General features: G+C 44.5%; 1 protein-coding gene across 1 annotated transcript; it reads right to left on the reverse strand.

Annotated features, from left to right (window-relative positions):
- Positions 1-3,829: 3,829 nt before the first annotated feature.
- Positions 3,830-9,203, reverse strand: LOC136933249 (GTPase IMAP family member 9-like). The gene is made up of 4 exons (XM_067228565.1): positions 9,127-9,203; positions 7,939-8,777; positions 7,524-7,695; positions 3,830-4,119 (listed from the first exon to the last, which is right to left on the reverse strand). Exons 1-4 carry the CDS (start codon positions 9,143-9,145, stop codon positions 3,830-3,832), a joined length of 1,320 nt encoding a protein of 439 aa, XP_067084666.1. The 5' UTR covers positions 9,146-9,203.
- Positions 9,204-16,244: the final 7,041 nt, after the last annotated feature.

Raw genomic sequence — 16,244 nt, forward strand, 5'->3', positions numbered from 1 at the left:
AACTCTGGACAGGATGTGGATGAGCAGAAGCAGACGGGGGTGTTCTGCATTGATGGAGAGATCACCAGCGTCTGTGTCATGAAGGAGGAGAATGGCAAGTCCCGGCTTCCTAAACTTTGAGAGGCACGATGATGCGCAAGAAGCTTTGGATGACATGAAAGGAATGGAAATGAGCAGCAAGCTGATCTGTGTTGGTCGTGTCCAGAAGAGGTTAGAGCGTCAGTCCAAGCTGATCTGTGTCGGTCGTGTCCAGAAGAGGTTAGAGCGTCAGTCCAAGCTGATCTGTGTTGGTCGTGCCCAGAAGAGGTTAGAGCATCAGTCCAAGCTGATCTGTGTCGGTCGTGTCCAGAAGAGGTTAGAGCGTCAGTCCAAGCTGATCTGTGTTGGTCGTGTCCAGAAGAGGTTAGAGCGTCAGTCCAAGCTGATCTGTGTTGGTCGTGTCCAGAAGAGGTTAGAGCGTCAGTCCAAGCTGATCTGTGTCGGTTGTGCCCAGAAGAGGTTAGAGCGTCAGTCCAAGCTGATCTGTGTCGGTCGTGTCCAGAAGAGGTTAGAGCGTCAGTCCAAGCTGATCTGTGTTGGTCGTGTCCAGAAGAGGTTAGAGCGTCAGTCCAAGCTGATCTGTGTTGGTCGTGTCCAGAAGAGGTTAGAGCGTCAGTCCAAGCTGATCTGTGTTGGTTGTGCCCAGAAGAGGTTAGAGCGTCAGTCCAAGCTGATCTGTGTCGGTCGTGTCCAGAAGAGGTTAGAGCGTCAGTCCAAGCTGATCTGTGTTGGTCGTGTCCAGAAGAGGTTAGAGCGTCAGTCCAAGCTGATCTGTGTTGGTCGTGTCCAGAAGATGTTAGAGTGTCAGTCCAAGCTCAAGCGTGGGTTCCAGCAGAAGCAGCTCCATGACCTAACCCTTCTAAGCAGCAGGTGAGCAGACTTCAGCCGCTCAGTAAAAAGAGAGTGCTGTCCCTAGTGCGGTCTATTTCTATGTTTAGACAATATTCAAGAATTAATTCCACATTGTACTAACCCTCAGCAGCACATGAGTGCCCAGATCCAGGCCAAGGACCAGACTCAGCCTCAGGCCCAGGTCCAGTCTAAGATTCAGGTCTTGACCCAGGCTAATGCTCTGATCCAGACCCAGCCTCAGGTCCTAACCCAGCCTCAGGTCCAGACCCAGGCAATGCTCTGATCCAGACACAGCCTCAGGTCCAGACCCAGGCCCACATCCTTGCCTTTGTGTCTACGCAGAAGGTATATACAGTATGTGAACGGCAAGTGATTTGACTACGTCACCTAAGTTTTAAGGTACACAGGAACTCTAAGCTCCAAGAAAGGTTTGTATTGGGAGGGAGGAGCAGTGTGTGGGATACCCAGACAAAACAGACTTAAAACAATTGAGCAGTAAAATACAGTTTTAATGAAAGTATTAGTTCCAAGAGAGGCGGGCATGGATCCAGTCTTTGTGGAGTGCCGTCCTCTGCCCGCGCTCCTCGGTCCTGCTGGTCGCTGCAGTCCTTCTCCTCTTTAGTGTCTTGCAGCAGTAAACAGAGAAACACTGGCCAGTAGTGCGTCCAGCACAGACAGTGATTCACCCTGCCCTTCTGCTGGACTATCCAGCTGACCCTAACCCGCTCCACAACCCACCAGAGACCCACCGCACCCAATACTTCTACTCTCAGTACACCCACAGCAACACGCAACCCTAAGTAAGGAAACTTAAGGGTGAACAGTTGTCCTGGGAATAAGCAGTGGCTTACCTCCCAGGTGTGTGTTGACCAGCCTTGTGGGTGTGCGTTCATGCTACTCTCTAGTGTCCCCTGTGGCGTTTAGATGTCATGGTCAGCGTCTACATGGCGGCTTCCCTGTCTTCCTCCTCTCCCAGCGTGTTTCTCTGCAGCTGCTCGCTCCTTGTTGTCTCTTGTTGTCTCTTGCTCTCCCGTACAGAGTCTTCACCTATTTTGGTGAGGGGCAAAGTGTCCTGAATGTCCAGCCTGTGACATATACCGTACAGACATTTATAACTTGAATGTGTCATACACAAGGTGGCAGCAATAGCCTTGTGTGTCTAGTGTATCTATCTAACTGTGTGTATTTAACTATGATATGTGCCCTGCCTCTCTCCAGCCTGCTGTCTACACATGGGGCAAGGAGCCTCTGACAGCCTCCACGCTGGCCTCCACTCCTCCGCACTACCAGAAACTGATGCTGGGAGAGTGTCTCATCACCCTCATCCACAAGGTGCAACCACGCCTGGCTCACAGCTCACCGGAATGTTCCTGGAGATGGACAACGATGAGCTGATCCACCTGCTGGAGTCTCCACAGGCTCTGCTCTCTAAGATCCATCAGGCAGTGGCTGTCCTCCGTGCCTCCCAGATGAATGTGTCCACCACTGCTGGTGTGTGTGGAGTTCCTGGATGTTGCAGCACCCAGCAGCACATCAGTGCCCAGGCCTAGGTGGCTACGATGCAGGAATGTACAAGCACATTCAAACCCACTTTCCCCTCTGTTACTGTCGTGTTCCACACAGCCTACCTAACTGTCACCCCGTCCTCCACAAGGACTTTGCTGATACATTTTTTTTATAAACAAATGTATTTTATTCACAGACAAAAAATGTAATGCACTTATGGAAAGAGTCTTACGAGGAAAGGTAACTTTTGTTTTTAATACAATTAAAGTAATACAGTTATGAACATGCCCGTCTGGTATTTTAGTCCTTTTAAATGAATGAAATGCACATAGAAAATTATTTGCTTACAGTAAATAAAACTGATTATAATGGTGTGTTATTGTGTAACACTCTGTGAATCACTTCCACCATCATAGTTTCAGGGCTGACTGTAACACCTACACGTTCCTATGTACTTTCACCTGTTCACCACCAGAGGGCATCATCTCCTGAATTCTAGCCAGACCCCTTGTTCACTTCTGACACACCTATTTTGATTTCCAATCCCCACCTGTAAGTAGATCCCCTCTCACCACAGTCACTTTGCAAAGTCTTGTCTAGTGTTGCTACCTGTGTATACCCTGCCACCCTGACAGAGCCTGTTAGGATGTACCCTGACCCAGTCTCTGGGATATACCTTCTGCTCTCATTTGCTCCTGTGTGTCTCTCTCTCTCTCTCTCTCTCTCTCTCTCTCTCTCTCTCTCTCTCTCTCTCTCTCTCTCTCTCTCTCTCTCTCTCTCTCTCTCTCTCTCTCTCTCTCTCTCTCTCTATGATATGGGGACAGGTAAACATGTAGTTTAATGTAGAACATTTTGAAATTAAGATGATTGAGATTCTCTATAACAAAGTTATAGTGTAAGAAACAGGTTTGCCCTGCTTTTGTGCAGCAAAGTAGAAATATAATAAAGATTACCATGCATTTGTCTGTTTATATTTATAATACCAGTTCTTTACTTGTGAAAACCATGAGACGATCCTTGATCCTGAGAGAAGCCCTGTGTCCCCTGTCTGTCAGCAGCAGCACCATGGACAACAACCCTGCAACACACCACCCCAAGCACCCCAGCTGGGCCCCGTCCACCAATCAGCTGCCAGCGAGCTCCCCTGTGGTCTCCAGAGAGAGACAGAGGTCAGACGATGAGTAGGAAGGGCCTGACCCCCATGCTGTCTCTCCCCACCAGCGTCTACATCAAAGACCACCACACCACCACCTGGCCCATCCCGTACCGTGAGGTCCAGACGGCTCAGGCCCCGGTCCAGTGGGGGGGGCAGCTGAACCCTCGGCACGCCTCATCTCTCCCTTTCCCCCCCAACATTGAAGAAACACCCCCTCGGGGCTTAGCAGCTTCTGGAGGGTGTCAGTTCTCCCTGACTCACTATGGAAGACAGATCCTACTTCTTACAAGATCTCAGAGCCCCAGTGATCAGGTACTTGCGTTGTTGCCGGTTGTCGGATCTCCTTTTCAAGCCAGGGTTCGTCATGTTTTGGATCAGAACGATCTGATTGCTCCACCCAATAGGAAAAGAGTTGAAACCTGGGGCTTTGGCTGCGGGTGTGGGGGTTGCAGACTCTCCTCCTTTCCTGGTGGCAGCAGGGTTGAGGGGGAGCTGTCCACACCAGACGACCGTGTGCTCAGAGGTCGACTGAGGAACTCCGAGGCCCTGGGTGCGGTTCTTCAATGCTGGGGGGAAAGATGTTCAGAGAGCGCACACACGCACACACACACACACAGACTCGCACACGCACACACACACACTCACATGCACACACACTCACACACACACGCACACACACATGCAAGCACGTGCACAGGATCGATGCAAGGAGCCAATGAAAGAAGAGCCATGTGATATTTGCATGCCTGTGTTTGAACCCATGACTGTGGACAGCGGTTTCTGACACTCGTACACTGTCATGCCATTTGGTCTGCAAAATGCACCTGCAACATTCCAACGTCGCATGAATAAGGTTGTTTCCGGGTTGGACGGTTGCGCGGTGTACTTTGATGATGTGGTGATCTTTAGCAACACCTGGCCTGAACACTTGCAGCGTATTCAGGCCCTGTTTCAACGTTTAGCGTGGGCACGGCTTACAGTGAACCTGGCCTAGTGTGAATTTGCTCAGGCCACGGTGACCTACCTACGTAAGGTCGTTGGCCAGGGTCAAGTGCGCCCTATACGGGTGAAGGTGATTGACCAGTTTCCTTCTCCTTCCACCAAGAAAGAGCTTGGAAAACGTGTCCACTAACCAACCTGTTAAGCTCCAAGGTTCACTTTGACTGGTCCCCTGGTGGTCAGAGGGCTTTTGAAGATGTTCAGACCTCAGAGCTCTGCTCTGCCACGGTGTGGTCTGCTCCACAAATGGATCAGCTGTTTGCCCTGTATGTGGATGCCAGCAAGGTGGGGGCTGGGGGGGGTGCTTTTGCAAGCTGGTCCAGAAAGCATTGAGCCTCCAGTCAGTTTCTACTCCAAAACGTTTCATTCTTACTAGTTGAACTCTTCAGTCATAGAGAAAGAGGTGTTGGCGTTGGACTGGGCACTACAGCATTTTGAGGTTTATGTTGGGACAGGTCCCTTGGTTGTGTATAGTGACCACAACCCACTTACCTTTTTGCATTCCTTCCAGAACCCCAACCAGCGCCTGATGAGGTGGGGTCTGTTCTTGCAGCCTTACCATCTGGATGTCCGGCATGTGAAGGGCTGTGGAAACGTGTTGGCTGATGCGCTGTCTTGTGTCTTCCCAGTGTGAGTGTTGGCTGTGTAACAGTTAACAGCCGCAGTGTGGCTGTTAATTACACTTGACAGTTCTGAGAGAAAACCAAAACACATCTCATCACAAAGTGGCAGAGGCAGAACAATAGTCACTTCATTAGGCCTTCGCTGTCATGTCTTTCTCCATAGAAAGCCAGGCAGCACTTTACATTGAGGTTACATTAACTACCATGTCACTACGTAGCCATACCTATGGTCAAACGTAGCTTTGTGGAACTTGCTATGAAAGTAAAGGGTTTTGTGTGAGCTAAATGTTATTACTAGTGTAAAAAGGGACAGTATGGAAGGGTTAAAGGGGTAAGTGAATGTTGTAAAGGGTCAGTAGAAGGCTGTGTCACCAAAACAAGATCAATGTTAACATCATTGTACCCCTGGAAAGCTCAACCTCCCCCAAACTAAGTTTTACTGTACTATCTAGTACCGCTGAAACACGATGAAGCTAACTACAATGTTGTCACTGAAGGTATTACCATGTAGTCACGTTAGTTGATAAAAACGGATGTGAAGCACTCTTGCTTGTCAAGAGGCCTAATACGATTAGATTTATTAATATCTAATATACTTTATTAAAGTAGAAACTTTCTGAGTGTAGCATGGGCCATTGCACACGTCAATGTGTAAAATATATCATGACAAATATATAAAATATGCTCAAGTAACAGAAACGCATCCACCTGGTGGATTTTATGCAACGTTTCACTGCTTTCTAAATAACGGCCTTGTTATTGCTAATTGCAAGTGACTCACCATGCTGACGAACAGAAGTTAGCAAATAAGCAGTCCAGAGCAGCCACCTTCCAGAGTAGCCCATCACAACATGAACACTGTCCGCCATGTCCACCCCCTTTCTGTCTCTCTCTCCCTCTCGGTATTGCATTCAGGGTTGACACAAAAACAGCTTTTTGGAAGATACGTTTGAATTCTGAATGAAGGAAAGGGCCCTTGAGGCTGAGGTTTCAACACGACAGCGTGGGCTCAGATCCTGGTTCAGCTGAGTTGGATTCTGGCTGGGGGACCCCTGTGTGTCACCTCCCTCTTGTCATACTGTCAAATAAAACATGCCGACAAGAAAATGAACATCTTTAAATTGTGCTTTAAAAAAATATATTTTCACTATAGCAGTTTCTGCTTTGCTTGGGACAGATCAGTGAGGGACAGGGAAAGTGAGGCACAAGTAGGATTCAAACCCAGGTCCCTGCAGAGGGACCTTCAATTACAAGGTACACACTTTTCCAGAGAGCTACCAGGGCCCCTGTGACGACCTTCATGACTCTCTCACTCCGTCTCCCAGGAGACAGGAGAGAAAGTTGGCCATTACGGCTCACCTGCTCATTTGTGAAGCACACCTGTCAGTCGTTAGTGTTGATTGGCAGTAAGATCAAGTGACTCGTCACCCATGTAGATCTTTTTGATCTAATGCAGTAATCCTGGTCCAGTGAGACATATCCTACTTCTTAAACGTTCTCAGACGGATTCCAATTGGTTGGTTATAGAATTGATGTTATTAGCATTTGAGGCATTGAAATACTGTAAGAACTATTGAATTTATTAAATAATAAAATGAACACAGATACATTATTATCTTTCATGAGCATAATATTCAGTGCTTCAAACATTTTAATTTTGTTCATGAAATTGATGTAACTGGATTTACTTTATTTGTGCTTTACAAATATTTTTTTAATTTACTTTTTGTGACCAAACAAAGGACTGATACCAGGACAAGACCAAGACCAAGATATGGATCAGTATTAAAGGTGGTTTGATAAGGTAACACAAAAGCACAACCTTTTAAAACCATTAACCGCCACAGGAGGCAAATTAAGGTCTGCTGCATGACATCAGTTGTAGAAGAAAGTTAACATGCAAGTTTAAACACAAAGCTTACTGATGGTTCATATAGCCAGAAATGTGTGTAGTTTGTCCTTTGATGATAAATTCCAAATGTGCTTTCATCAGATATGATCCAACAACATTACTATTTTGACAATATGTTACCACAATACATACACAATACAGTACATATGTCATGAAGTTCACTGTAAAATTCAAATCAAGCAATTATAGCTGACAATGTTTGTATGAATGAAGTCTCTGAATTCCTCCCTCTGTTTCTCTCCTTTTACTACCTTCTCTTACAGCATGGACCTCTGACAAGAAGTCTTCACTGAGATCTCTCAGTCTGGTCCTAAGTCTCTCTATCTCCCCTCTCCTCTCATCTACACTTGTCCTCCTCTCCTCTATCACCCTCTCATCCTTTATGTATGTGGGCTTCTCCTTTCACTGATTTCATTGACCTCCACTAAAAACTGACCACTGAGCTCCATCAGTCTTTGCGTCAAATTCTCTATCTTTCTAGCCTTCTCATTGATCTCTCTATCCTTCTCCTGCATCTCTCTATTCTTCTCCTGCATCAGTTTATCCTTCCCCTGAATCTGTCTGCTGAAGTCTCTCTGCATCTTAGTGTGTGAGATCATGATGCTCCTCTGTAGCTCAGGTAGGAACACCTTCATCAGGTTTCTCTCTGCTTCAACTCTGGCCTCTCCTTCATAGTTCTCCCTGAACTCCTCCATCTCCTGCCTGTGTCTCTCCTCCCTCTCCCTCCTCTCATTCTCTCTCTTCTCTCTAAATCTCTCCAGCTTTCTCTCCATCTCCTCTCTCCGGTCAGTCTCTCTCTTCAGCTCCCTCTCCAGCTCTCTCTTCTTCTCCTCATCCCTCTCCTCCTTCACCTGTCTCTCCAGTTCAGATGTTCGATGGCTGAGTGTTCTGATGTCTCCCTCGTGCTCCTGGATCACTCCCTCTATCTTCTTCAGAGAGTTCTGCAGCTCTGTCTCAAACTTCTCTTTCCTCTCTGTCTCCTCCCTCTGTATCTTCTCCTCTCTCTCCCTCTGAATCTTTCCCTCCATCTCTCTGACCTGGGCCTCTGCCCCCTGGTAGGTCTGACTGCTGTAGAAGCTCTCTCTGTTTCCTGCCACCATCTCCTCTACCTGGTGCAGCAGCGCTGGGACCTGAGTGCCATGGGCCCTGTCCTTCATGTTGAGGACGTGGTACCTGTTCCCACATTTCTCGACAAGCTGCTGGAGGTCCTGACTTCCTGTTTGGAGAAACTCCTCCATGCTCTGCTCTCTCAGACTGTCATCATGGGTGAACAGAATGACAGTGTGTCCCCAACAACCCTCTCCAAACATGTCCTCCATTCTCTCCATGGCTCCTCTCTCCTCCCCCTCAGAGGGCTCCACTGGTACGACCAGGAGGAAGGCGTGGGGTCCCGGGGCGGACAGACGTACACACAGCCCCACATCCTGTCTCATCTCCTCCAGAGAGAGTCCAGGGCAGAACCAGTCTGGAGTGTCCACCAGCACCAGCCGTCTCCCACACACGTCCCCCTCTCTCCTCCTGCTCCTCTGGGTGACTGCAGAGGGGCTGTCCTGGGCCCCAAACTCCTCTCTGCCCAGGATGGTGTTTCCTGCTGCCCTCCTCCCAGCCCCAGTCCTCCCCAGCAGCACCAGTCTCAGCTCAGACACACTGGGAGACACTGGAGGGTCTGGACTGCTGCTCTCTCCCCCCACTGAAACACAACACAGGGACATGGTCACACCACTGGTCTAGTTAGAGAGGAAAGTACATCAAGGCTGATATTAACTACTCAATTAGCTATGTTTTAAAACTGTGATTATTTTCTGAAAAATACAAAATAACATGAATAAAAAATGTGTAATAATTAACATCTCTATCAGAATAAATCATAATAAAAGTTCCTCACTGCAGGGCAGTATACATAGCAGTATCAGGACGTTTGAAATTATAAACCTGAACTCAATAATCACTATGAAACACACAGTAGGATGTACGGACAGTAGAGGATGGGTTAGATGTTCAGGTGTTTGTAGGTGTCTGTAACAGAGTTGATGACTCACTGGCTAGAGGCTCATCCATGCTGCGTCTCCTCCTGACTCCAGGGACCACAGTAGAACCTTCATCCTGTGGTAGTGGTGGGTCTGTATCTGGGGTCTCTCCTCCCACTGCAACACAACACAGGACACAGCTCAAACTACTGACGTGAGGGTCACCCTGGACATTCATACCAGATGTTCACCTCAACAGAGTCATCTGACTATGATACTGAACCCAGAGTTAGACAGGTTCCTGTAGGTGCATGACCAGTGTATAGAGAATGGACTGGGTCAGAAATTCAGGTGTTTAACAGAGTTGAGGACTCACTCTCTGGAGGTGGATCTATGCTGCGTCTCCTCCTGATTAGTAGTTTGGGTTCTGCTTCTGAGATCTCTCCTCTCTCTAACACACAAGATGAAACAACCATTTTGTGGGCATCACATTTAGAGTGAAATATTCAAACTAAAACTTCACATTATAACACTCACCAGTGGTTTTAACCACTAACTCATTTCTCTGTCTCTCTACCGCAGTGTTAAGGTCACATATCTGCTGTGCTGAAATGATTGAAAATAAAAATCATAAACATACCATTTAGAAATACAAAACACTTCAAATGTATCACAGAAATGATATGAAATACAAGTTATGCCATGAAATCTTACCAAGTTTAATGTTTTCATTTTTGACATCTTCCACATGTCTGTCTCTCTCCTTCAGCAGTTCATCTCTCTCTCCTAGTTGTTTGTCCTTCTCTTGTAGTCTCTTCTGTGTCTCTTCACCTTCACTCTCTAGTCTCTCCAGTCGTTGGTCTCTCTCTCCTAGTTGTTTGTCCTTCTCTTGCAGTCTCTTCTGTGTCTCTTTACCTTCACTCTGTAGTCTCTCCAGTCGTTGGTCTCTCTCTTCTAGTTGTTTGTTTTTCTCTCCCAGTTCCTCCTGCCTCCTCTTTAGTTCATCATCTTTCTCCATCAGCTGCTTGTCGTTCTCATCACACACTTTATCTCTCTCCTTCAGCAGTTCATCTCTCTCTCCTAGTTGTTTATTCCTCTCCTCCAGGAGTGAATCCTTCTCTTCTATCCTCTTTTCACTCTCCCTCAGTGTCTTGTTCACCTCCTCCAGGTGTCGGTCCTTTTCCTCCAGCTTCTGGTTTCTGTCCTCTAGAAGTTCATCTCTCTCTCTTAGTTGTTTGTCCTTCCCTTCCAAACTCTTTATTAATCTGTGAATGTCCTCTGGACGTTTGTAGTCTAGCTGTATTTCTGGAGGGTTATATAAAAACATGAATTAGGATTTGAAATCAATACATTAGAACAGCTGTTGATATGCAGATATTTATTTTGATATGTGAAGTATGTTGTTGCGTTGTCACAAAAAACGGTAACACGGAACCAAATTTTGTACTCAAACAGAAAACGGTACAATACCAGAATTTCTGACATTCATAGAGAACATCTCAGCCAAGTCAGCTTCCACCCTGTCCTAATACTGCCCCACTGCACAGTGTTAGGACCTGGGCTTGCACTGTGTCTAGCTTGGTCAGAGAAGAGCTGCTCCCCCATAGACAATACACCCATAATCTATAACTGCTCTAACCAGAACCACATACTTTTATACTCACCAAGAAAATAAGCAGATTCCTCTCTTCTCCTCTTGTCCTCTGGGCTCTCACTTTGTAAATACTTTTCAGCTGAATGAATGATGGAGAACTGACATGTTAGATATATTACAGTGTAGTAATACAATCTCTGTCAAGTTACTTGGAAAATATACATTTCAACTTCTAATACCAGCAGCACAGCAAATTGTGTTGAAATACTTTTATTAAAAAATCATTGTATAAATTATAAATGATTTAATGTTCCATTTCTAAACTAAATACAACAAACATGTATTGAATGTATATTCCTGACAGTTTATCCTGTGTTGATGTTTTACAACAAGAATGTTTCTTCTGTTTCACAGGTCAGGCAGTGAAGTGCATTCTTTCAGACATGTTGTAGTTTGAACAACATATTCTTCTTAAGTTTTAAGCAGATTTTTGTTGTAGGTCTACTAGCACCACCTACTGTACTGGAGTGTGTCCAGAGACAGACCTCTAAATCCTCCCTATTGGTCTGGTTTCTCTTAGAAAAGGACCAGTGAAGATCTCTCTCTGCTTGTACAATCCCACAACATGGCCTCCACCATCAGTCTTGTAATACCCTGAGCCCTCAGACTCACCTTTAACCTCTCCCTTTCCCTCTATGTCTATATCAGGGCCTCAGCCTCTGCCTTACTGATAGACACCATCACCTCACCCCCCTCCTCCCTGAGGGCCTGCTTAGACACTGTCTACACTCTGGAACCCACATCAGTTTTACCCACACCCCCATCCTCCTCACACCATTGTGACCTCGGAGCACCTCATCCAGCAGGTCCTGTCTACTGTGGGATGTGAAGGACTGTACACTCATCAGAACTGCACTAGACTCTGAGCATATAACCACTCCAACCTCCTCCATCCACTGTAAGGCCGGTCAAATCACCAACAGCTCCACTGTAAATACAGCCAGGTGATCTTAGAAGCACTTTCAGACCAGGACCTCCCTATCAGGTACAACAAACGCTGCCCACTTGTGAATATTTGTAGTCATCCATTGTACACAGAAACACCCGACTACAGAACATCTCAGCCAAGTTGGCTCCCACCCTGTCCTCATACTGCCCCACTGCACAGTGTTAGGACCTGGGCTTGCACTGTGTCTAGCTTGGTCAGAGAAGAGCTGCTCCCCCATAGACAATACACCCATGATCTATAACTGCTCTAACCAGAACCACATAGTACGTGTTCACATACACTTCTTCAATATGATCAGCCCAGGTCAAACTCTCATCAAAATAGACCCCAGAAACCTGAGTACCTGCTCCCTCTCCAAATCATTCCCATACAACATCAGGCAGCTTCTTAAACGAGAAGTTTGACTAACATCAGACCTGGACCCAGGCTCACGTGGATCTCAGGAGCAAAGCTTATTATGGGATACATCTGAATAATACTGTGAGTGTATCTCTGCTCACAGGTTTGACCATGAAGGGAGGGTTTTCAGATATTTAAATAATGGCAACATGAAATTTAAAAGAAAACAATAGCAGTGTTATCTTCAAAGTCTGAAATATATTGGTACATTCTTAAACCATGATAATGTATGTCATATAACAGATATATGACATTACTCACCAGCTATTGAAGTTGTGTAGAAGGACATAAAATAGAAAGTTAAAACATCATTATAATAGAACACTTCAGTTATATACTGTGTGAGTTTATCTTAAACATTGATTATGAATAACATGGTAGTGTCAGTAACCCGATTTGTTGAAAACAAGGATGCTCTATGAGATGCAGCTGCTGTATGTTAATGGTCCTACATCAACATACATCCGTGTAATCTATGGCGCTATGAGTTGCATGTTTTTTTCAACATGTTCTTCACTATGCACCACTGCTAAGTGAGCCTCTCTTATCAAACACTGTAGATATATACAAGCTTAGAGTATAGAGTGGTTAGAATGGGCAGCATAACCAGCTAACCACCTCTAATGCTCCAACTCCTACTTACATTTGAAAGTATAATTGTATTTGTACATGCAGAGAGACTGTATTGTCATAGTTAATGTAAAGATGTTCATAATTATGTTCTTTACCTATAGAACAATGACCCTCCCTGGACCACAAACCCACACTACGATGACCTGACAGATGTCCCCTCCTCTATCTGACCTCCTGTAGTCTCTCAGCCTCAGAGACAAGTTGCCTCTCTCCAGCTCCTGGGTGACCAGACTCACTCTGCCCTCATAGCCCCTCCCCTCTATCACCTGGCCATTCTTATACAGGTTAATACACTCTGTTCATCAAACTACAGCTACATCAAAGTTCCCTCTAAACTGATCAAAACATGAAAGTATGTTTTAATACATGTTAGAGGACAGCCTAGATGCATACTTTCTTTGCCAAAATATCTTAAATGTGAGAGTTTATAACACATTGTATTCATCCTCTCCTTATTAGGGTCCTTCTCTATGTGGTGTTGTACCAGAGAGCAGGTTCAAGTGCAGCTTAGCAGCACAACTTATTATGGGATACATCTGAATAATACTGTGAGTGTATCTCTGCTCACAGGTTTGACCATGAAGGGAGGGTTTTCAGATATTGAAATAATGGCAACATGAAATTTAAAAGAAAACAATAGCAGTGTTATCTTCAAAGTCTGAAATATATTGGTACATTCTTAAACCATGATAATGTATGTCATATAACAGATATATGACATTACTCACCAGCTATTGAAGTTGTGTAGAAGGACATAAAATAGAAAGTTAAAACATCATTATAATAGAACACTTCAGTTATATACCGTGTGAGTTTATCTTAAACATTGATGATGAATAACATGGTAGTGTCAGTAACCAGATTTGTTGAAAACAAGGATGCTCTATGAGATGCAGCTGCTGTATGTTAATGGTCCTACATCAACATACATCCGTGTAATCTATGGCGCTATGAGTTGCATGTTTTTTTCAACATGTTCTTCACTATGCACCACTGCTAAGTGAGCCTCTCTTATCAAACACTGTAGATATATACAAGCTTAGAGTATAGAGTGGTTAGAATGGGCAGCATAACCAGCTAACCACCTCTAATGCTCCAACTCCTACTTACATTTGAAAGTATAATTGTATTTGTACATGCAGAGAGACTGTGTCGTCATAGTTAATGTAAAGATGTTCATTATTATGTTCTTTACCTATAGAACAATGACCCTCCCTGGACCACAAACCCACACTACGATGACCTGACAGATGTCCCCTCCTTTATCTGACCTTCTGTAGTCTCTCAGCCTCAGAGACACGTTGCCTCTCTCCAGCTCCTGGGTGACCAGACTCACTCTGCCCTCATAGCCCCTCCCCTCTATCACCTGGCCATTCTTATACAGGTTAATACACTCTGTTCATCAAACTACAGCTACATCAAACTTCCCTCTAAACTGATCAAAACATGTTAGTATGTTTTAATACATGTTAGAGGACAGCCTAGATGCATACTTTCTTTGCCAAAATATCTTAAATGTGAGAGTTTATAACACATTGTATTCACCCTCTCCTTATTAGGGTCTTTCTCTATGTGGTGTTGTACCAGGGAGCAGGTTCAAGTGCAGCTTAGCAGCACAACTTATTATGGGATACATCAGAATAATACTGTGAGTGTATCTCTGCTCACAGGTTTGACCATGAAGGGAGGGTTTTCAGATATTGAAATAATGGCACCATGAAATTTAAAAGAAAACAATAGCAGTGTTATCTTCAAAGTCTGAAATATATTGGTACATTCTTAACCCATGATGTTGTATGTCATAAAACAGATATATGAAATTACTCACCAGCTATTGAAGTTGTGTAGAAGGACATAAAATAGAAAGTTAAAACATCATTATAATAGAAAACTTCAGTTATATACTGTGCGAGTTTATCTTAAACATTGATGATGAATAACATGGTAGTGTCAGTAACCAGATTTGTTGAAAACAAGGATTCTCTATGAGATGCAGCTGCTGTATGTTAATGGTCCTACATCAACATACATCCGTGTAATCTATGGCGCTATGAGTTGCATGTTTTTTTCAACATGTTCTTCACTATGCACCACTGCTAAGTGAGCCTCTCTTATCAAACACTGTAGATATATACAAGCTTAGAGTATAGAGTGGTTAGAATGGGCAGCATAACCAGCTAACCACCTCTAATGCTCCAACTCCTACTTACATTTGAAAGTATAATTGTATTTGTACATGCAGAGAGACTGTGTCGTCATAGTTAATGTAAAGATGTTCATTATTATGTTCTTTACCTATAGAACAATGACCCTCCCTGGACCACAAACCCACACTACGATGACCTGACAGATGTCCCCTCCTTTATCTGACCTTCTGTAGTCTCTCAGCCTCAGAGACACGTTGCCTCTCTCCAGCTCCTGGGTGACCAGACTCACTCTGCCCTCATAGCCCCTCCCCTCTATCACCTGGCCATTCTTATACAGGTTAATACACTCTGTTCATCAAACTACAGCTACATCAAACTTCCCTCTAAACTGATCAAAACATGTTAGTATGTTTTAATACATGTTAGAGGACAGCCTAGATGCATACTTTCTTTGCCAAAATATCTTAAATGTGAGAGTTTATAACACATTGTATTCACCCTCTCCTTATTAGGGTCTTTCTCTATGTGGTGTTGTACCAGGGAGCAGGTTCAAGTGCAGCTTAGCAGCACAACTTATTATGGGATACATCAGAATAATACTGTGAGTGTATCTCTGCTCACAGGTTTGACCATGAAGGGAGGGTTTTCAGATATTGAAATAATGGCACCATGAAATTTAAAAGAAAACAATAGCAGTGTTATCTTCAAAGTCTGAAATATATTGGTACATTCTTAACCCATGATGTTGTATGTCATAAAACAGATATATGAAATTACTCACCAGCTATTGAAGTTGTGTAGAAGGACATAAAATAGAAAGTTAAAACATCATTATAATAGAAAACTTCAGTTATATACTGTGCGAGTTTATCTTAAACATTGATGATGAATAACATGGTAGTGTCAGTAACCAGATTTGTTGAAAACAAGGATTCTCTATGAGATGCAGCTGCTGTATGTTAATGGTCCTACATCAACATACATCCGTGTAATCTATGGCGCTATGAGTTGCATGTTTTTTTCAACATGTTCTTCACTATGCACCACTGCTAAGTGAGCCTCTCTTATCAAACACTGTAGATATATACAAGCTTAGAGTATAGAGTGGTTAGAATGGGCAGCATAACCAGCTAACCACCTCTAATGCTCCAACTCCTACTTACATTTGAAAGTATAATTGTATTTGTACATGCAGAGAGACTGTGTCGTCATAGTTAATGTAAAGATGTTCATTATTATGTTCTTTACCTATAAAACAATGACCCTCCCTGGACCACAAACCCACACTACGATGACCTGACAGATGTCCCCTCCTTTATCTGACCTTCTGTAGTCTCTCAGCCTCAGAGACACGTTGCCTCTCTCCAGCTCCTGGGTGACCAGACTCACTCTGCCCTCATAGCCCCTC

Source organism: Osmerus mordax, chromosome 25, assembly GCF_038355195.1.
Source record: "Osmerus mordax isolate fOsmMor3 chromosome 25, fOsmMor3.pri, whole genome shotgun sequence".
Taxonomy (NCBI): Eukaryota; Metazoa; Chordata; class Actinopteri; order Osmeriformes; family Osmeridae; genus Osmerus; species Osmerus mordax.

Bases quoted from the DNA above. Each gene is read 5' to 3' on its own strand.
- LOC136933249 (XM_067228565.1), bottom strand. The intron at 7,696-7,938 runs GTGAAGGAGGAG...CCTGAGCTACAG, and splicing joins CATCTGAACTGGAGAGACAG to AGGAGCATCATGATCTCACA. The intron at 4,120-7,523 runs GTCAGTTTTTAG...CTTTCCCCCCAG, and splicing joins AAGACTGATGGAGCTCAGTG to CATTGAAGAACCGCACCCAG.